The sequence below is a fragment of the Dendrobates tinctorius genome, unplaced genomic scaffold (genome assembly GCF_039654945.1).
Source record: "Dendrobates tinctorius isolate UK_male_01 unplaced genomic scaffold, ASM3965494v1 ptg000029l, whole genome shotgun sequence".
In the NCBI taxonomy this organism is placed as follows: Eukaryota; Metazoa; Chordata; class Amphibia; order Anura; family Dendrobatidae; genus Dendrobates; species Dendrobates tinctorius.
The window spans coordinates 4,930,583-4,951,452 of record NW_027361697.1 but is presented as its reverse complement, the minus strand read 5'-3'; the positions used below and the strand labels follow the sequence as shown (position 1 = coordinate 4,951,452).

The 20,870-nt window shown below is 50.7% G+C and overlaps 1 protein-coding gene across 2 annotated transcripts in view; it reads right to left on the bottom strand.

Moving 5' to 3' along the window:
• SHCBP1L (SHC binding and spindle associated 1 like) overlaps nucleotides 1–20,870 on the bottom strand; it is a 159,453-nt gene that overhangs the window by 36,327 nt on the left and 102,256 nt on the right. Inside the window, exon 8 of one of the 2 annotated variants that reach the window (XM_073571334.1) lies at nucleotides 272–315. In XM_073571334.1, the coding sequence (XP_073427435.1) occupies nucleotides 272–315 (44 nt within the window). Of the gene's footprint in view, nucleotides 1–271; nucleotides 523–20,870 lie in introns of both variants that reach the window. The other variant, XM_073571333.1, reaches the window with a different exon arrangement.

The following is a 20,870-nucleotide window of genomic DNA, read 5'->3' as shown; positions in this document are numbered from 1 at the left end:
TTTTTTTACATATTATGTTTATTTGACAATTTATAATCTATAAAGTCTGCAGATACTAAAGTTACCATATTTGCTCATCTCTCTTAGAAATACATCATCTCCCTGCTGCAAAGAGGATATAAATGGTAGTGAAGACTGAACAATGGTAGAAACAAAAGGCTCATCCTCATACAGTTTAATTTGGCCCATGTAAATGTGCCTATAAACAAGCACTGCTCGGTCTGGTGTATACTCAAAATACTTTATAATTATGTCTGTACAGTTAGCTTACCTGGGAACCACTTATTTCGCAATCTTTCATTGTTAAAGCTGCTCCTGTAAGAACACAAACGCCAGTCCCGTCACACTGGAGATCACAATCTTGGAGAGTCAGATGACCAGACTCCACAACGACTATTCCATCAAATGTCCCTGTCTGTCTTAATGTGAGGTTAATTATTTTTATATTTTGTGCTCTGGAAGTAACAAAGTTATCGCAAAAAGGATGTGATGCAATTATTATTTCCTCTTTCTTTCCAACACCTTTAAAAGAATCACACAAATTATTTTAAAAATCAATTGTGTTAATAATAATGTAATTTATACATATGAAATATGGATTTTTGTGGTACTCACCGTAAAATCCTTTTCTCTGAGACGCTCATTGGGGGGGACACAGGACTGTGGGTGTTTGCTACTGCCGCCAGGAGGCTGCCACTAAGTGAACACAAAAAAAGGTTAGCTCCTCCTCCGCAGTACACACCCTCATGCCGGCTGAAGGCGAAACCAGTTCGGTGCAAAAGCAGTAGGAGAACAAAAAACAAAGTCAACCTTAACACAGGTACAAAATGTCCAGAAAACCCACCTATCAATAAAAAACAAAAAGAGTCATCTGGCTAACAGGGTGGGTGCTGTGTCCCCTAAAGAGCATCTCGGAGAAAAGGATTTTACGTGAGTATCACAAAAATCCATATTTCTCCATCGCCTCATTGGGGGACACAGGACTGTGAGACGTCCGAAAGCAGTCCCTGGGTGGGAAACTGACTCAACGGTTTAAGCCATAAGCACCTACTGTCTATAGGTGCGCTACCGCTGCCTGGAGAATCCTTCTATCCAGACTTGCATCTGCTGAAGCCTGAGTATGGATATTGTAGTGCTTGGAGAATGTGTGTAGACTGGACCAGGTTGCCGCCTTGCAAACCTGTTCCACTGATGCCTGGTACCGAAGTGCCCAAGAGGCGCCCACCGCCCAAGTGGAGTGTGCCCTGACCCCTGCTGGAACAGATGCACTCTGATGCGGTAAGACTCCTGAATAGTCAAACGAATCCACCTGGCTATGGTTGATCTTGAGGCAGCAAGTCCCTTCTGCGACCCTCGGGGAGCACTAACAGCATGTCTGTCTGACGAAAAGATGCCGTCCGTGACACATACCTCCTGAGAGCTCTCACTAGATCCAACGTATGAAGAGCCTTTTCCACACGGTGTACTGGTGCTGGGCAAAATGAGGGCAAGATAATGTCCTCATTAATGTGGAACGAGGAAACGACTTTTGGCAAAAAAGAGGGGCTGGCATGAGAACCACCTTATCCTGATGGAAAATCAGAAACGGGGTTCAGCAGGATAGAACCGCCAGCTTCGAGACCCACCTAATTGACGTTATATCTACCAGAAACACCACCTTCCAGGAAAGGTATGTCAGTGAGATATCCTGTAGCGGTTCGAACGGAGACTCCTGCAGAACACCTAGGACCAGGTTAAGGTCCCAAGCGTCCAGGGGGGCTTTATGGGGCGGTACCACGTGGAAACCCCCTGGATGAAGGTTTTTACCTGCAAATTGGTAGCGATCCTGCGCTGAAATAGGACGGATAAGGCTGATATCTGCCTTTTGAGGGAGCTTGGTGCTAGACCCAAGTCCAGACCGGCTTGGAGAAACGCTAAAATGTTGGGAATTATTATTTATTTATATAGTGTCATTAATTCCATGGTGCTGTACATGAGAAGGGGGTTACATACAAAGTTATAGATATCGTTAACAGTAAACAAATTTACAATGACAGACTGGTACAGCAGTGAGAGCACCCTGTCCTTGCGGACTTACATTCTATGGGATAGTGGGGAAGAGACGGAAGGTCAGGGGTGCAGCAGCTCTGGTGGTTTTGAGGCGGCGGCTCGAATGGCGGTGAGGCGGGAGAATGGTTATTGCAGGCTGTAAGCTTTCCTGAAAAGATGGGTTTTCAGGTTCCGTTTGAAGGATCCGAGGATGGTGGATAATCGGACTTGTTGAGGCATGGAATTTCAGAGAATAGGGGATATTCAGGAGAAATCTTGGAGGCGGCTGTGTGAGGAACGAATAAGTGTGGAGGAGAGTAGGAGGTCTTGGGAGGATCGAAGATTACGTGAGGGAAGATATTGGGAGATCAGTTCAGAGATATAGGGAGGGGATAGGATGTGGATAGCTTTGTAGGTCAGTGTTAGTAGTTTGAACTGGATGCGTTGGTGAATTGCGAGCCAGTGGAGGGATTTGCAGAGGGGAGAGACAGGGGAGTAGTGAGGAGAGAGATGGATTAGTCGGGAGTTGAGGACAGACTGGAGTGGTGCAAGAGAGTTAGCAGGGAGGAGAAATGAAGAGGGGAATGACCGCTTTCTCTGCACCATGTGAAGAAAACCTTCCAGGTGTGGTGATAGATACGTGCTGAGGCGGGCTTCCGGGCGCTAATCATTGTAGCAACCACGTTCTGGCAGAACCCAGCCTGGATTAGAATCCAAGATTCAATGGCCAAGCAGTTAAACACAGGGCCCCTGAGTTCTGGTGGCAGATCGGACCCTGGGAAAGTAGGTACGGGCGCTCTGGCAGCCGCCAGTGGACCTCGGCGAGTAGCTGCACTAGGTCTGCGCACCATGCCCGACGAGGCCAATCTGGGGCGACCAGAATTACTGGCACTCCCCCTCTGCCTTGACCTTCCCGATGACCTTCAGAAGCAGAGGCAGCAGGGGAAATAGGTACGGGAGGCGAAACTGGTTCCATGGAAGGACCAACGCGTCCACGGCGATTGCCTGTGGATCCCGGGACCGAGCGACAAACACGGGCACCTTGGTGTTTAACCTGGAGGCCATCAGGTCCACATCCAGAGTTCCCCAGCGTTGGCAAATCTATCGGGAAACCTCGGGCTGGAGCGACCACTCCCCGGACACAAGATCCTGCCGGCTGAGGAAGTCTGCCGCACAGTTCTCTACGCCCGGAATGTGGACTGCCGAGATCATAGAGTGGTTTCTCTCGGCTCAGCAGAGGACATGCTTTACTTCGTGCATGGTTGTTCTGCTGCAGGTGTCCCCCTGATTTATGTATGCCACGGCCGTGGCATTGTATGATTGAATCCGGACGGCGTGGCCTGCCAGAAGATGATGAAAGTGCTGCAAAGCCAGCCGGATCACCCGTATTTCTAGAAGGTTGATGGTGAGACGTGATTCCCGAGGTGACCAACGTCCCTGGGCTGTGACGTGGTGAAACACAGCTCCCCATCCGAGGAGACTGGTGTAAGTCGTGACCACCAGCCAATGGTCCAGGGGAAAGGGTTTCCCCTGAAGGGAGGAACTCATTGTCCACCATCTGAGTACCTGTCTGACCTGCGTGGACAGCCGACAGTGGTAGTCGAGAGCAAACGGGCTCTTGTCCCAAGCTGCCAAAAGGGCGTGCTGCAGGGGACAAAGATGGAGTTGGGCAAATGGAATTGCTTCTATTGCTGCCACCATTTTCCCTAAGACCCTCATGCAAAACCGGATGGTACGAGAGACTGGCTGGTGAAGTGCCTGGCCTCTCCCTGCCGGAAGGCTAGGGCCTTGTCCCGAGGGAGAATTACCAACCCTCGGGAGGTGTTGAAGATCATCCCTAGAAAGGAATTCTTCTGAGTTGGAACAGGGGATGACTTTTTTAAGTTCACCAGCCACTCTAAGCGGAAAAGTGTATCCAGCAGGATGTTGACGCTTTCTTTGCAAGGTCAAAAAGACGGGCCCTTGACCAGGAGGTCGTCCAGGTATGGCAAGATGACTATGCCCTGGGAATGCAGGATGGACATGACGGCTGCCATGACCTTTGTGAATACTCTGGGGGCGGTGGCTAGCTCGAAAGGCAAGGCTGTGAACTGGTAATATAGGTCGTTGATGGCGAAGCGTAAGAACCTTTGATGCAAGGGGAAAATGGGTACATGAAGGTAGGTGTCTTGGATGTCGATAGAGGCCAAATATTCTCCCTTTTCTGTGGCAGATATGGCAGAGTGGAGAGACTCCATCCGGAAATGTCTGATCTTGACCAATTTGTTCAGAAGTTTCAGGTCCTGAATGGGCCTTACAGTTCTGTTCTTTTTGGGGACCACGAACAGGTTGGAATAGAAACCCTGAAATTTTTTGTTTTCCGGTAAGGGGATGATAACTCCGTTGCGCCGGAGTGATTAGATGGCTTTGAATAAGGCCCATGCACGGGTTTCCGGTCTGGGAGGACGAGACAGAAAAAATCGTCTTGGGGGGTGGCTGATAAACTCTAACTTGTACTCCGAGGACACCAGCTCTCTTACCCACACATCGTATACGACGGTGAGCCAGACGTGGCAAAACCAGAGCAGGCTACCGCCTACTCTGCTGGTGTCGACCGGAAAATGCCTCAAGTCATTTGGCTGAAAATCTGTGGGACCTATAACCTAGATCCCCTCGATTTTGGCTGGTGGGTCTGCATCTTCCCCGAAGGGTTGGTTCTGTACGAGATCTGACGATCTCTGTCCTGATTGGGTGGACCTGGACTGGCGGGGTTGGCTGCCGCGGCCCACCCAGGGTTGCGAAAGGTTTGAAAACGTGCCTGAAACTGGTGACGAAATGGCTGCTTAACCCTTTGCTGAAGGAGACAGTTGCTTTTCCCCCCCCTGTGGTGTCGGAGATGAGCTGATCTAGCTTCTCACCGAATAATCGGCCGCTCTGATAAGGCAAAGAAGTTAGGGATTTCTTGGAAGTTGAGTCTGCTCGCCATGTCCTCAACCACAGAGATCTCCTAATGGAAATTGCATTCACGGCAGCAAGTGCCGCGCAGTTAGCTGCATCCAAGGATGCATTAATCAAGTAGTCTCCTGCCAGAGCGATCTGATTTGCGATCTCAGGTACCTCTGATGGTAGGTCCGTACCCTGCAGGGGTCTGTTTAATGACTCTGACCAGGAAACCATGGCCTTAGCTACCCAACTTGCCGCGAAGGAGGGAGAGGGCTGATACTGACGCTTCAAAAACCGAGCGAGCCAGGCTCTCTATGAGATGGTCAGTGGGATCTTTGGGTTCGAATCCCACCAAGGACAACATCTACAAGGAGTTTGTATGTTCATCTCGTGTTTGCATGGGTTTCCTCCCACATTCCAAAGACATACTGATAAGGAATTTAGATTGTGAGCCCCATCGGGGACAGCGATGATAATGTGTGCAAACTGTAAAGCGCTGCGGAATATGTTAATCTTTATTTTTATATAGCGCTATTATTATTATTAGTATAAGAACTGTTAGGTAGGGATAACAGTTTTAGAAGCCAAACGAGACACGGGTGGATCTACCATTGGAGATTCTGCCCACTTTTTACGGAGATCAGGAGCAAACGGATATCTTGCATCCAGCGCCTTCTGCCCTGAGAAACGTTTGTCTGGCCATTCTCTGTGTCGTTGCACTATGTCCTCAAACTCTGGGTGAATGCAAAATACTCTATGAGGCCATTTGGCACGTTTGAATGACACCTTGTGACCTGCGGTCAAGGTGTATTCATCGTCAATCCCCAAGATTTGGTTGACGGCCTTAATGAGACTGTCGACTGCTTCCTGGTAATCAGGTGCATCCAAATGGAGGGGTCTATCGGAATCGGAATCAGAGTTTTGTTCGCTATCACTCACTGGCGAAGGAGAGCGTGAAACGGAGGTCATGGATGCCGAGGCACCAGACAGGCCGGCCGACGCTGTGTGGGTTTATTTCCCCCGCATCTCCCTAGAGTAAGAGTGGCCCCTGCAGGCCAAAGGCTCCTGTGAGATGGAAGATCCCTCCAAGGCAGACGAGCCACTGTCCCTGCCCCTATCTGGGGCCTGAAGGGACTGGATTGCTCTCGTTAGTGATGCCATAGACTGCGACAGAGACAGAGCCCATTCAGGGGGAATGGGTACACTGGGCTCGGTCGCAGGAGAGGGCTCCTGGGCGCGTTCGGAATAGCAGGCTTCACATAATTGTTTGCTCTGCACCTGCGGAAAAGCGGACAACAGGAGGTACATGAGGCAAATAATACCAAGGACATGGGGGCGAGCCCGCTGGAAGTAGATGCGTCTGGGGGCGGGACTTCCGCCCGTGGCCTAGCACAGGCTGAGGAGTAAAGTTCCCGTGTCGGCCGCTGATACAGGGGAGGCCCATCCGTAGAAGCATGCGCCAGGGCTGCCAGTGCTTATGGCGGAAACTGCGCTATAGGTGAGGGCGCCAGGCCCTCGTACACTGGACTGCCAGGAGAACGCTGCGGCAGGAGCCCTCCCAGCCCACCCTCCCTCCGTGCTCCCTGCACTGACCCATGGATTAAGCGCTTCAAACCAGCTTCCAGGTTAGAAGGGGGCTGTAAAAATGAACGGTGCAGGCACCCTATGTCTTTCCCTACGAGGGATGAGGAAAGGGACCGTCCGTCTCCTTCCATCACCGCAGTCTCAGCATTGGTGATGCAGTGGGGGCCGCGTTGACTATACCTATGCCTCTGTACAGCCTAGGGTTTCTGTACCTTAGGGTGGTCAGGGCTGAGTTCGGCATCTTGTCCCACGTTGCAGGAGAGGATACGTGGAGGCGACACTCCACGTGCTCGCCTGTTGTTGGTTTGGGGAGATTGGACCCTTTCAATAGAGTCCGTCGCCCCTGTCTCATCTTCATGGAAAGAGAAAGAAAAAAAAAAAAGAGTTTGGGGGAAAAAACAGCCATGTGTGCCTCCTAAGGACACTAAGCATGAACTGGTTTCGCCTTCAGCCGGCGTGAGGGTGTATACTGTGGAGGAGGAGCTAACCTTTTTGTGTTCACTTAGTGTCAGCCTCCTGGCATACACCCACAGTCCTGTGTCCCCCAATGAGGCGAAGGAGAAAAGCAGCATACATATTAGTCCTTATGACCTAAACAACACCATGAGTCACACTCCGTAATACATCAAATAACTAAATGCCCAAAAAATGGCACAAGGAATGTAAAGCAAAAATAAGAACATTTTTTATTATAATCTCACATTACATAAAATCAATCAAATACATAGATAATGCCTCAAAATCTAGAGGTCGCGGGTAGTAAACACACTCAAACATAGAAATAACTGCTCACTGATACATCAGATAACCATGTTAGATAACCACTGACCTATTGTAACAGTGATTACCTACAGTCCATAGTAATGACAATGCCCACAATACCTCATTCCTATTTTAGCGATAGTGCCTGGACCATAGGATAATGAAAACTGTTCGCAGTGAATCAAAACCAATCACAATGCCAGCAAAAGTGCAATGAATATAATACCTGAATGTGTGTTCAAATCTGCCACTGCGACCCACCCCAAAGACCACCCAGACATGTGTGCCTCCTAAGGACACTAAGCATGAACTGGTTTCGCCTTCAGCCGGCGTGAGGGTGTATACTGTGGAGGAGGAGCTAACCTTTTTTTGTGTTCACTTAGTGTCAGCCTCCTGGCATACACTCACAGTCATGTCTCCCCCTATGAGGCGAAGGAGAAAAGCAGGTAGTGTGCTTCAGTATAAGTTTAATGTAAAGATGCTCATTGGAACTGTATTGCAGTAAATACATAAAATCACTGTCTGCTATTAAGCCCAGACTGTGGCTGAGGTTCACAGGCGTACCCACACGCCAGCCATTGGAGCCTTCAGCAGAACTCTGGTTACCATGGCAACCCATCGGCATTTTGCATTCGCGCTGCAGAGGCCAACGGGCACCCAGAATGACATGCTTTTAGATGTCACTATCAGATTTACAGTGGCATTAAAGGGGTTAATGGAACTGATTGGCACTTAGGTCTGATTGCTGTTGTTATGCAGATGCCGATTTTGAAAAACAGTTGGCATCAGCCCAGCATAGTGTTGGCTTAGGCCTCTTTCACACTTCAGGTTTTTGACGTCAGTTCCTGTCAAAGTGTGAAAAAACGGATCCGTTTCCGATTTGCAAAAAACGGATGCACCGGATCCGTTTTTTTTTGGACGGATCCGCCAGTGTATGAAATTTAAAGGAACAGAACTCTGGAAAAGGAGAGAGAGCGAGAGAACGGCTTTTAGGGTTAAATTGCATGAATGGAAAATTCTTCCGGGAATGCTCAGTTTAAAAAAGTGGGTCCGCCACAGAAAAAAACGTTACTTTGTCCGTCTACTCCACACGGCGGACGCTTAAATTCCAACGGATCCGTCAAAAAAACGGATGCAACGGATGACCATCCGTCACAATCCACCGCTAATGTAAGTCTATGAGGAAAAAAAACGGATCCGTTTTTTTCATAAAAGGGCTGATTTCGACTGACGTCAAAAGACTTAAGTGTGACAGAGGCCTTAGCTAAATTCACCTGTACCCTGAATGTGACATACATGTATGTTATATTTTGGGAAGGGGATTAAATGGGGTCGTCCAGTCTGAAAAAATATTTTGAAACATATAACCTATATGCACTGCAATTAACAAAAATATTGTGCTCTTCTTGATATCAGTATTGACCCCAGCAGCTCAACTTCCAGCCTGTGTTTGAACAGATGAAGAAATTTCCTATGTCTGCATGTCATCACTGCTGTGAGGAGGTCTAGTTCATTAGGTCATTTCAATTGAGAAGGTGATTTGATTGGCTATTGAATTGATCCACTCAGCCAGTCCCCTTCAGATACAGCAAAGAAGATTTGTGGACATAGAAAACCACCATGACTCATGACTAGTGTTGAGCATTCCGATACCGCAAGTATCGGGTATCGGCCGATATTAGCTGTATCGGAATTCCAATACTTAGTTCCGATACTTTTTTCATATCGAATACCGGAATCGGAAGTTCCCATAATGCTAGGAGCCCGCTCGATTTGATTCAGCCAATGGGGATCCTCAGAAGTGTGGGCATATCCTGTTAGGCATGTAGGCATGTTAACTACTGGCATGGCTGTGATTGGCTGCTGAAATGATGTCATGATGCACTATAAAAAGCGCTGCAGCCGCCATTTCTGGTCACTCTGCTGTGAATTCAGTTAGGGACAGGCTGCTGTTGAAGACTGTGAGGGACAGTTAGAAATAGCGATTCTAAAAACAATATTGTGCTTCATCCAGGCTACATAAACCACCACTGTAGCTTGCTTTTCCCTAGCAGCGCTGTTTTCACAGCTGTCTGCAAGGGCTGTGTGAGTGCAGACCCACGCTGTGTATTGTGTCCTGCAGGCACGTCTGCTTGTAGGCCGGCCAGCGTGTGTCTCTGCCTCATACACATTTTTCTTTTATTGCTGCTTTTTTTTTCTCCTGTATAGTGTGCTTCCATACGTATCCATATACGTTGGTTGCAAACACTAAAGGAGTGGACAGCGGAGCCTTTCAGCAGCCTTTCAGTGCTATAGCCCATTTCTCTGCACTGTTTTTGGCTGTCTGATAGGTCTCTCTGTGTGTGTGTGCAGCTCACGTTGCAGTGTGTTCTACAGCCACCGCTAGCTGTAGTCCGCTCAGCGTGCGTCACTGCCTCATACATAGTCCTTTTTTTGCAGCAAATTTAGCCAGATTTTTGCTCCTATATTAGTGTGCTTCCAACCGCATCCATTGTCATTGGTTGGTTGCAAACACTATATAGGATTAGATAGAGGAGCCTTTTTGCTGGCTTGTGCCCTTGAGGGCCAGCCAGGCTAGTATCACCCTATTTTTTGGAGCCTCATCAATTGCATTGTAGGTTAGCTACCTGCATTGTAATCGCTCCAAAAAGTTTGTGATACTATAGCTTTCAAACTTTGGTCACATCCTTTCCTTTCCCCCCACCCAAAAAAAAAAAGGAAATAAAGTTCACCAAACACTCCACTTTACAGTTGTCTAGGACACATTAGATCATATTAAAGTGTAGCACACACACTCTTAGCCAAATTAGTGTTTCTTATACTGGTTAGCAGGTGTTCAGGAATAAGAACACTAAGCCACCCCTTTTTTACTTTTCTGCCTATCTTTATCAGTCTACCAAGATGAAGAAGGCAGGGAGTAAGGCACGTGGTCGTGGCCGTGGAGTTTCAGCAGGGAGAGGACGGGGGGATTCAGCAGGGAGAGGACGTGGGGATTCGGTATCTGCTGCGGCCACCAGTGACCCGGCATCCCCCACTTTTACCAGGCAACAGTCCTTCATGCACAGCTTTGTAGGACCTCGCCGTACCCCACTGCTGCGTGACGAACAAATTGAAGCCGTTGTCGGATGGATGGCAGCTAACGCATCCACTTCAATGACTTCCGCATCCTCCCAAGGCCAGAGCACTGAAGAGCAACCATCTGTCTCTTCACCACCTGCCAAATTGCCAAGGCAGTCTGAGAGCCCTGGACAGGAGCCATCTCAATCTTTACTTCTGTTCTCAGAATCTGTTGGCTTGGAAAGAGGTGGCCAGCCAAGCAGCATTCTAGAGCATGAAGAAGAGGGAGTATGCAGTGATGCGCAACTGCTTTGTCCCTCTGAATCTGAAGAGGCGGGTGGGCCAGTGCCTATGGTCAGCACACCTCAGTATGCATCAGATGATGATGAGACTCAGTTGCCAATTTCTGGTGCGTATGGTGCTGGCGAGACAACCCAGGACCAGCCGGTGCTTGAAGAGGGGAGTGGAGATGATGAGGTCCTTGACCCATCATGGCGTCAGCCACAGGAAGGTGGTGGGAGCAGCTCTGAGGAAGAGATTCCCCGAACGGCCAAAAGAGGAGGGAGAGGGCGGGGCAGACTTGGTTGCCTGTAGCCTCCACTTTGGCACCCGTGAGGAGCAATCCTCTTCCAAAACACAAAACGGGCGCTCCCAGGACTTGCAGTGCGTGGTCTTTTTTTGACACAGTTGCAGATGACATTTGCTTTGTCAAATGCAAGCTGTGTCATCAGAAAGTGAAACGAGGGAAAAATGTGACCAACCTCAATACCACAAATATGTGGAAACATGTGCGTACCAAGCACGAGGTGGAGTTACACAGACACACTGAAGATGTAGGCCAACCTTCAGCAGCACCTACCACCTCTTCAGCTCGTGTTGGGGCCTCTTCCTCCAGCTCACACACAGCTGGTTCGGCTTCCTCACTGGAACGCCATGTAAGAACCACTGCCACTGTTGTCCAGAGACCCAGTGAAATTCCATCCACTGAACCACGTTCGCAGTCATCAGCACCCTCCCAGGCCACACACCAGCAATCGGTAGCACAGGCATGGGAGAAAAAGCGGCCATACTCGGCAAACCATCCCCGAGCGCTGGCTCTGAATGCCGGCATTGCCAAACTACTGGCCCTTGAGATGCTGTCATTCAGGCTGGTGGAGACTGACACATTCCGGAACTTTATGTCATTGGCAGTTCCACAATACAATGTGCCCAGCCGCTTTTATTTCAGCAGGCAAGCTGTCCCTGCCCTGCAAAAGCATGTGGAGGGAAAAATTAAAAATGCGCTACTAAATGCCGTCAGTAGCAAGGTCCACCTGACCACCGATGCGTGGACCAGTAGCCAAGGACAGGGACGATACCTTTCCCTCACTGCCCATTGGGTCAATGTTGTGGAGCCGGGTACAGATCTGGAGAGTGGCTCTGTACGTATTCTGCCAACTCCAAGGATTGCAGGAATGCAGTCTGTACATATTGAGTCCTCCTCCTACTCTAGTTCCTCGGAATCAGCACTGTGTGAGCCTGTTAGGCCAGATATGAGCACAGGTGTGGCCAAACGTCAACAGGCCGTCCTTAAATTAATTTCTTTGGGGAATCGGAGCCACACAGCACAGGAGCTCTGGAATGCCATCAAGCAGGAGAGCGATGTGTGGTTTGTGCCAGCGAATCTCCAGCCAGGTTTGGTAGTGAGTGACAATGGCCGAAATCTAGTGGCAGCTCTGGGCCTAGGCAACCTCACTCACATACCATGTCTGGCACACGTGCTCAATTTGGTCGTGCAGAGCTTTTTGAGGGACTATCCGGATCTTGATGCACTGCTGCACAAGGTTCGCCTAGAGTGTGCTCACTTGCGGCGTTACAGCATGGCAAGATCGCGCATTGCATCTCTGCAACGCCGATTCCGCCTGCCAGAACATTGCATCATATGTGACCTCCCCACCAGGTGGAATTCAACGTTACATATGTTGGAGCGGTTGTGTAAGCAGCAGGCGGCAGTAATGGAGTACCAGCTGCATCAGGCGCAAAAAATTCGCACTGTGCGCCGGACACACTTTACCACCACTGAGTGGGCCACTATGAGGGACATCTGCCAAGTTTTGCGTGCCTTCGATGACTCCACGCGGATGGCCAGTGCAGATGATGCACTAATCAGCATGACTGCTTCAAAAAACCTTACAAGCACTAAGTGAGGAGGTTTTTGAAGAGGTCGAGGATGAGCAGTCAGAAATGCCATCTGTTTCTGGCAAATCTGCGCAACGTGCTTCCACACAAAGGCCCAGGCAGGGGACACTTAGTGAGGAGGATGACGAGGAGTCAATGGAGGAGGAGGAACACATCTCTCCAGAGGAGGGAGGTACACAAGGCTCTAGTAGTCAGTGTGTACAGCGAGGGTGGGGTGATGCTGAGCAGGCAGAGATGCTGCCTCAAGCTGGGGACAGCGTTTCCGGTCCAGTTGGCAGTCTGCAGCACATGGTTGATTTCATGCTGCAGTGCTTGTTAAATGACCACCGCATCGCCAACATTCTCCACACGGCTGATTATTGGGTGTACACCCTCCTAGATCCTCGCTACCGGGACAACTTACAAAGCCTCATACCACAGTTGAACCGGGAGCGAAAAATGCGGGAGTACCAAGAAACACTTGTGCAGGCCATCATGTTCTCCATTCCCCCCACAAGTGTTGCTGGTAGTGCTTTTCAAAGCAGCCATGTGGGTAGAGGCAGTGGAGGAAGCTCTGCACAAAGAGGTAGCAGAGGCAGTGCCGCAGGACAAGGCAAGGCCAGTATGGCCCAAATGTGGAAAAGTTTTGTGGGACCGCCACAAACGGCTACACCATCACAGACGGCTCCAGTCAGCAGGAGGCAACGTTTCCGTCAGATGGTGACTGACTACTTGTCGTGCCCTGTTAGTGTTCTCCCAGACGGCTCTTCCCCGTTCAAGTATTGGGTCTCTAAGCTGGATACATGGCCAGAGATTAGCCAGTATGCATTGGAGGTGCTGGCTTGCCCTGCTGCCAGTGTATTATCGGAACGTGTCTTTAGTGCTGCAGGTGGTGTGGTAACAGACCGTCGCACGCGACTATCCGCCGATAATGTTGACCGGCTTACTTTTGTGAAAATGAACAAGGTCTGGATCTCACCTGAATTTGCCAGTCCTCTTCCAGAATAAATAATTGGCTGGCAACAGGATCCAGGTCTCCTGTTGTGTTCATGTTTCTATGACCTGAACTTTATTTCCTGGGCTACAGCAACGCCCGTTGTTGCTCAGAAGTGCTGTCCGCACAGACAAAACACTCGCTCATGTGTAAGTGGGGTTCGGTAATGTCAGCTGATCCCCTGCTGTGTGTACGGCAAACTCTCCTGCTGCCTACAACTTCTGACTACCTCTGATTTAATATGTTCTCTGATTTGCCCTCTGTCTCCACTCTGTTTTGAGTATTTCCTCCGGCCTACAACACTGCCTGTTTCTGCTCTCAAGTGCCGTCTGCACAATCCACACTTGATCCTGTGGTACCTGGGTCCTGTAACATCTGCTCATCTCCAGAGTTGAGCACGGCAATGTCTCCTGCTTTGTCTACATTCCCACTACTTGTAGTGGAAATGTGGACAGAGCAGGAGACATTGCCTGACTCACCTCTAGGGAGAAGCTGCTGTTACAGAACCCCAGTAACACAGGAACAAGTGTGGGTTGTGCAGACGGCATTTCAGAGCAGCAACTGGCGTGGTTGGAAGCCAGCGGAAATACTCGAAACAGAGTGAAGACAGAGGCCTAATTGGAGTACGTTGACAGTTAGTAGTAGTCTAGAAACAATCGCAAACTGCCACCAAGTAGGCCTCGGCCTACTACCTGATTTTCCCTGGGCTCCGACACCGCCAGTTGGTGCTCAGAAGTGCTGTCCGCACAGACAAAACACTCGCTCATGTGTAAGTGGGGTTCGGTAACGTCAGCTGATCCCCTGCTGTGTGTACGGCAAACTCTCCTGCTGCCTACAACTTCTGACTACCTCTGATTTAATATGTTCTCTGATTTGCCCTCTGTCTCCACTCTGTTTTGAGTATTTCCTCCGGCCTACAACACCGCCTGTTTCTGCTCTCAAGTGCCGTCTGCACAATCCACACTTGATCCTGTGGTAACTGGGTCCTGTAACATCTGCTCATCTCCAGAGTTGAGCACGGCAATGTCTCCTGCTTTGTCTACATTCCCACTACTTGTAGTGGAAATGTGGACAGAGCAGGAGACATTGCCTGACTCACCTCTAGGGAGAAGCTGCTGTTACAGAACCCCAGTAACACAGGAACAAGTGTGGGTTGTGCAGACGGCATTTCAGAGCAGCAACTGGCGTGGTTGGAAGCCAGCGGAAATACTCGAAACAGAGTGAAGACAGAGGCCTAATTGGAGTACGTTGACAGTTAGTAGTAGTCTAGAAACAATCGCAAACTGCCACCAAGTAGGCCTCGGCCTACTACCTGATTTTCCCTGGGCTCCGACACCTCCAGTTGGTGCTCAGAAGTGCTGTCCGCACAGACAAAACACTCGCTCATGTGTAAGTGGGGTTCGGTAACGTCAGCTGATCCCCTGCTGTGTGTATGGCAAAGTGTCCTGCTCCCTCCACAGTCAAACAACCTCAGATTTACACCTGGCTCCAAGTAGGCCTCGGCCTACTACCTCATTTTCCCTGGGCTCCGACAACGCCAGTTGGTGCTCGGAAGTGCTGTCCGCACAGACAAAACACTCGCTCATGTGTAAGTGGGGTTCAGTAACGTCAGCTGCTCCCCTGCTGTGTGGAGGGCAAACTGCTGCTGCCTCCAAATTGTAACTACTTCAGATTTAAACATTCTCTGATTTGGCCTCTGTCTCCACTCTGTCTCTAGTATTTCCCCTGACCTCCAACACCGTCAGTTCCTGCTCACAGTTGCCATCCACGCATTCCACACGTGTTCCTGTGTTACTGGGGTTCTGTTACGTCAGCAGATCCCCCAATATGTGTCCGCCACTGTCTCCTGCACTGTCCACCTTCCCACTGCAAGCGGTGGGAATGTGGACAGAGCAGGAGACAGTGGCAGACACACATCAGGGGATCTGCTGACATTACAGAATCCCAGTAACACAGCAACACGTGTGGATTGGGCAGACGGCTACTGTACGCATAAACTGGCGGTGTTGGTAGTCACGTGAAATCCTGGAAACAGAGTGGAGACAGATGCCTAATTGGAGCACGTTGACAGTCTGTTGTAGCCTACAAACAATCTAAAACTGCCACCAAGTAGGCCTCGGCCTGCACCCTGGTTCTCCCTGGGCTCCAACAACGCTAGTTGGTGCTCGGAAGTGCTGTCCACACAGAAAAACACACTCGTTCATGTGAAAGTGGGGTTCGGTAACGTCAGCTGATCCCCTGCTGTGTGGAGGGCAAAGTGTCCTGCTCCCTCCAAAGTCAAAATACCTCAGCTTTACACCTGGCTCCTAGTAGGCCTCGGCCTGCACCATGATTGTCCCTGGGCTCCAACAATGCTAGTTGGTGCTCGGAAGTGCTGTCCACACAGAAAAACACACTCGTTCATGTGAAAGTGGGGTTCAGTAACGTCAGCTGATCCCCTGCTGTGTGGAGGGCAAACTGCTGCTGCCTCCAAATTGTAACTACTTCAGATTTAAACATTCTCTGATTTGGCCTCTGTCTCCACTCTGTCTCTAGTATTTCCCCTGACCTCCAACACCGCCAGTTCCTGCTCACAGTTGCCGTCCGCGCATTCCACACGTGTTCCTGTGTTACTGGGGTTCTGTTACGTCAGCAGATCCCCCAATGTGTGTCCGCCACTGTCTCCTGCGCTGTCCACCTTCCCACTGCAAGTGGTGGGAATGTGGACAGAGCAGGAGACATTGGCAGACAAACATCAGGGGATCTGCTGACATTACAGAACACCAGTAACACAGGAACACGTGTGGATTGGGCAGACGGCTACTGTACGCATAAACTGGCGGTGTTGGTAGTCACGTGAAATCCTGGAAACAGAGTGGAGACAGATGCCTAATTGGAGCACGTTGACAGTCTGTTGTAGCCTACAAACAATCTAAAACTGCCACCAAGTAGGCCTCGGCCTGCACCCTGGTTCTCCCTGGGCTCCAACAACGCTAGTTGGTGCTCGGAAGTGCTGTCCACACAGAAAAACACACTCGTTCATGTGAAAGTGGGGGTCAGTAACGTCAGCTGATCCCCTGCTGTGTGGAGGGCAAAGTGTCCTGCTCCCTCCAAAGTCAAAATACCTCTGCTTTACACCTCGCTCCTAGTAGGCCTCGGCCTGCACCATGATTGTCCCTGGGTTCCAACAATGCTAGTTGGTGCTTGGAAGTGCTGTCCACACAGAAAAACACACTCGTTCATGTGAAATTGGGGTTCAGTAACGTCAGCTGATCCCCTGCTGTGTGGAGGGCAAACTGCTACTGCCTCCAAATTCAAACAACGTCTTATCTTAAACTGCCTCCAAGTAGGCCTCAGCCTACAAAATGACTATCCCTGGGCTCCAACATCGTCAGTTGTTGCTCGGAAGTGCCGTCCATACAGAAAAACACACTCGTTCATGTGAAAGTGGGGGTCAGTAACGTCAGCTGATCCCCTGCTGTGTGGAGGGCAAACTGCTGCTGCCTCCAAATTGTAACTACTTCAGATTTAAACATTCTCTGATTTGGCCTCTGTCTCCACTCTGTCTCTAGTATTTCCCCTGACCTCCAACACCGCCAGTTCCTGCTCACAGTAGCCGTCCACGCATTCCACACGTGTTCCTGTGTTACTGGGGTTCTGTAACATCAGCAGATCCCCCAATATGTGTCCGCCACTGTCTCCTGCGCTGTCCACCTTCCCACTGCAAGCGGTGGGAAGGTGGACAGAGCAGGAGACAGTGGCAGACACACATCAGGGGATCTGCTGACATTACAGAATCCCAGTAACACAGCAACACGTGTGGATTGGGCAGACGGCTACTGTACGCATAAACTGGCGGTGTTGGTGGTCACGTGAAATCCTGGAAACAGAGTGGAGACAGATGCCTAATTGGAGCACGTTGACAGTCTGTTGTAGCCTACAACCAATCTAAAACTACCACCAAGTAGGCCTCGGCCTACACCATGATTGTCCCTGGGCTCCAACAACGCCAGTTGGTGCTCGGCAGTGTCTTTGGCATGGGGACTCCCTGTTGCCCAGCCTGGTTCCAGCACGCCTGCTGTTTCCGGGTAGTGTCAAGGTCACTATGCCACCAATCCGTTGTCCTGTCGTCTTGCGGCCGGGTTAGCCGACCCTACGGTGCCTGCAGTTTAGGTGACTCCTATGTGGGCTGCGGGAACTGGCACTGAAGGCTGGATCCGTAGTGCCAATGGGACATGGACCCCCTGTAGGACTGTGGGTTTCGGTAACTGCGGCCGGCTTGCGGCCTGGCTACTTTGCTTTCAATGGGTACCTTCTGCTACCCACCCGGGTTCCAGCACTGGCTGCTGGTTCTCGCCAGAGCCTTTGGCCTAGGTGCCTCCATCTCGGTATCTGAGGTCCAGCACCGTCAGCTGGTCCTTGGTAGTGCTTTCTAGCACAGGTACCTCCTGCCTAGTAACCGTGGTCCAGCACCGTCAGCTGTTCCTCGGTAGTGCCATTGGCTCTTGTAGCTTTTGATACCCATCTGGGTTCCAGCACCGTCAGCTGGTTCTCGGCAGTGTCTTTGGCACGGGGACTCCCTGTTGCCCAGCCTGGTTCCAGCACGCCTGCTGTTTCCGGGTAGTGTCAAGGTCACTATGCCACCAATCCGTTGTCCTGTCGTCTTGCGGCCGGGTTAGCCGACTCTACGGTGCCTGCAGTTTAGGTGACTCCTATGTGGGCTGCGGGAACTGGCACTGAAGGCTGGATCCGTAGTGCCAATGGGACATGGACCCCCTGTAGGACTGTGGGTTTCGGTAACTGCGGCCGGCTTGCGGCCTGGCTACTTTGCTTTCAATGGGTACCTTCTGCTACCCACCCGGGTTCCAGCACTGGCTGCTGGTTCTCGCCAGAGCCTTTGGCCTAGGTGCCTCCACCTCGGTATCCGAGGTCGAGCACCGTCAGCTGGTCCTTGGTAGTGCTTTCTAGCACAGGTACCTCCTGCCTAATAACCGTGGTCCAGCACCGTCAGCTGTTCCTCGGTAGTGCCATTGGCTCTTGTAGCTTTTGATACCCATCTGGGTTCCAGCACCGTCAGCTGGTTCTCGGCAGTGTCTTTGGCACGGGGACTCCCTGTTGCCCAGCCTGGTTCCAGCACGCCTGCTGTTTCCGGGTAGTGTCAAGGTCACTATGCCACCAATCCGTTGTCCTGTCGTCTTGCGGCCGGGTTAGCCGACTCTACGGTGCCTGCAGTTTAGGTGACTCCTATGTGGGCTGCGGGAACTGGCACTGAAGGCTGGATCCGTAGTGCCAATGGGACATGGACCCCCTGTAGGACTGTGGGTTTCGGTAACTGCGGCCGGCTTGCGGCCTGGCTACTTTGCTTTCATTGGGTACCTTCTGCTACCCACCCGGGTTCCAGCACTGTCTGCTGGTTCTCGCCAGAGCCTTTGGCCTAGGTGCCTCCACCTCGGTATCCGAGGTCGAGCACCGTCAGCTGGTCCTTGGTAGTGCTTTCTAGCACAGGTACCTCCTGCCTAATAACCGTGGTCCAGCACCGTCAGCTGTTCCTCGGTAGTGCCATTGGCTCTTGTAGCTTTTGATACCCATCTGGGTTCCAGCACCGTCAGCTGGTTCTCGGCAGTGTCTTTGGCACGGGGACTCCCTGTTGCCCAGCCTGGTTCCAGCACGCCTGCTGTTTCCGGGTAGTGTCAAGGTCACTATGCCACCAATCCGTTGTCCTGTCGTCTTGCAGCCGGGTTAGCCGACTCTACGGTGCCTGCAGTTTAGGTGACTCCTATGTGGGCTGCGGGAACTGGCACTGAAGGCTGGATCCGTAGTGCCAATGGGACATGGACCCCCTGTAGGACTGTGGGTTTCGGTAACTGCGGCCGGCTTGCGGCCTGGCTACTTTGCTTTCAATGGGTACCTTCTGCTACCCACCCGGGTTCCAGCACTGTCTGCTGGTTCTCGCCAGAGCCTTTGGCCTAGGTGCCTCCATCTCGGTATCCGAGGTCCAGCACCGTCAGCTGGTCCTTGGTAGTGCTTTTTAGCACAGGTACCTTCTGCTTAGTAACCGTGGTCCAGCACCATCAGTTGGTCCTCGGTAGTGCCATTGGCTCTTGTTCCTTCTGCTACCCATCCGGGTGCCAGCACTGTCTGCTGGTTCTCGCCACAGCCTTTGGCCTAGGTGCCTCCATCTCGGTATCCGAGGTCCAGCACCGTCAGCTGGTCCTTGGTAGTGCTTTTTAGCACAGGTACCTTCTGCTTAGTAACCGTGGTCCAGCACCGTCAGTTGGTCCTCGGTAGTGCCATTGGCTCTTGTTCCTTCTGCTACCCATCCGGGTGCCAGCACTGTCTGCTGGTTCTCGCCACAGCCTTTGGCCTAGGTGCCTCCATCTCGGTATCCGAGGTCCAGCACCGTCAGCTGGTCCTTGGTAGTGCTTTTTAGCACAGGTACCTTCTGCTTAGTAACCGTTGTCCAGCACCGTCAGTTAGTCCTCGGTAGTGCCATTGGCTCTTGTTCCTTCTGCTACCCATCCGGGTGCCAGCACTGTCTGCTGGTTCTCGCCACAGCCTTTGGCCTAGGTGCCTCCATCTGGTATTCGAGGTCCAGCACCGTCAGCTGGTCCTTGGTAGTGGTTTCTAGCACAGGTACCTCCTGCATAGTAACCGGGGTCCAGCACCGTCAGCTGTTCCTCAGTAGTGCCATTGGCTATTGTTCCTTCTGCTGCCACTACGGGTTCCAGTACTGTCAGCTGGTTCTCGCATGAAGACAACCACCAAGATACAGAACAAAAGACAGAAGAACAAGATGCAGAAGAAGCAAAAGCAGAAGAACAGAAAGCAGAAGAACATTAAGCAGAAGACAAAAAATCAGCATAGAAGAAATCAAAATTACAAGCAGAAGAAGACTAAGCAGTAAATGGGGGTGAGTCCGTTCCTCCTCGTGGTGCCCCTGGAAAATGCCTGCTGCTGCAGGCCAAACTGAACGCGGACAAATCCTGTTGTAAATCTTTTGTGACAGGCAGAACGTAAGGTGTAATCTTATAACTTTTATAGATAAGTACTACAGGAATGCCTGTCGCCATAAGAAAATGAAGAAAAAGAAGAATAGGAAGAAGATGAAGAAATAGCATATGAAAATTAATAATAGCTGAATAAGAAGAATATGAAGAATGGAAAAAAAAAATTAATGGGAAGAAGGTGAAGAAGAAGATGAATAAGGTGAAGAAAAAGTTGATGAAAAAAATGCTACTGCTGCGGATCATGAAGGAGAAAGTGTGGGAGAAGTACAAAAGAAGGTGAAGAGCATGGAAGTTGTGAAACATACATATCTGACTAAATATAAAAAAGTTAACATAGTCAATATCTTTTTAACGCCGAACGTCTTGAAAAAAAAAATTGG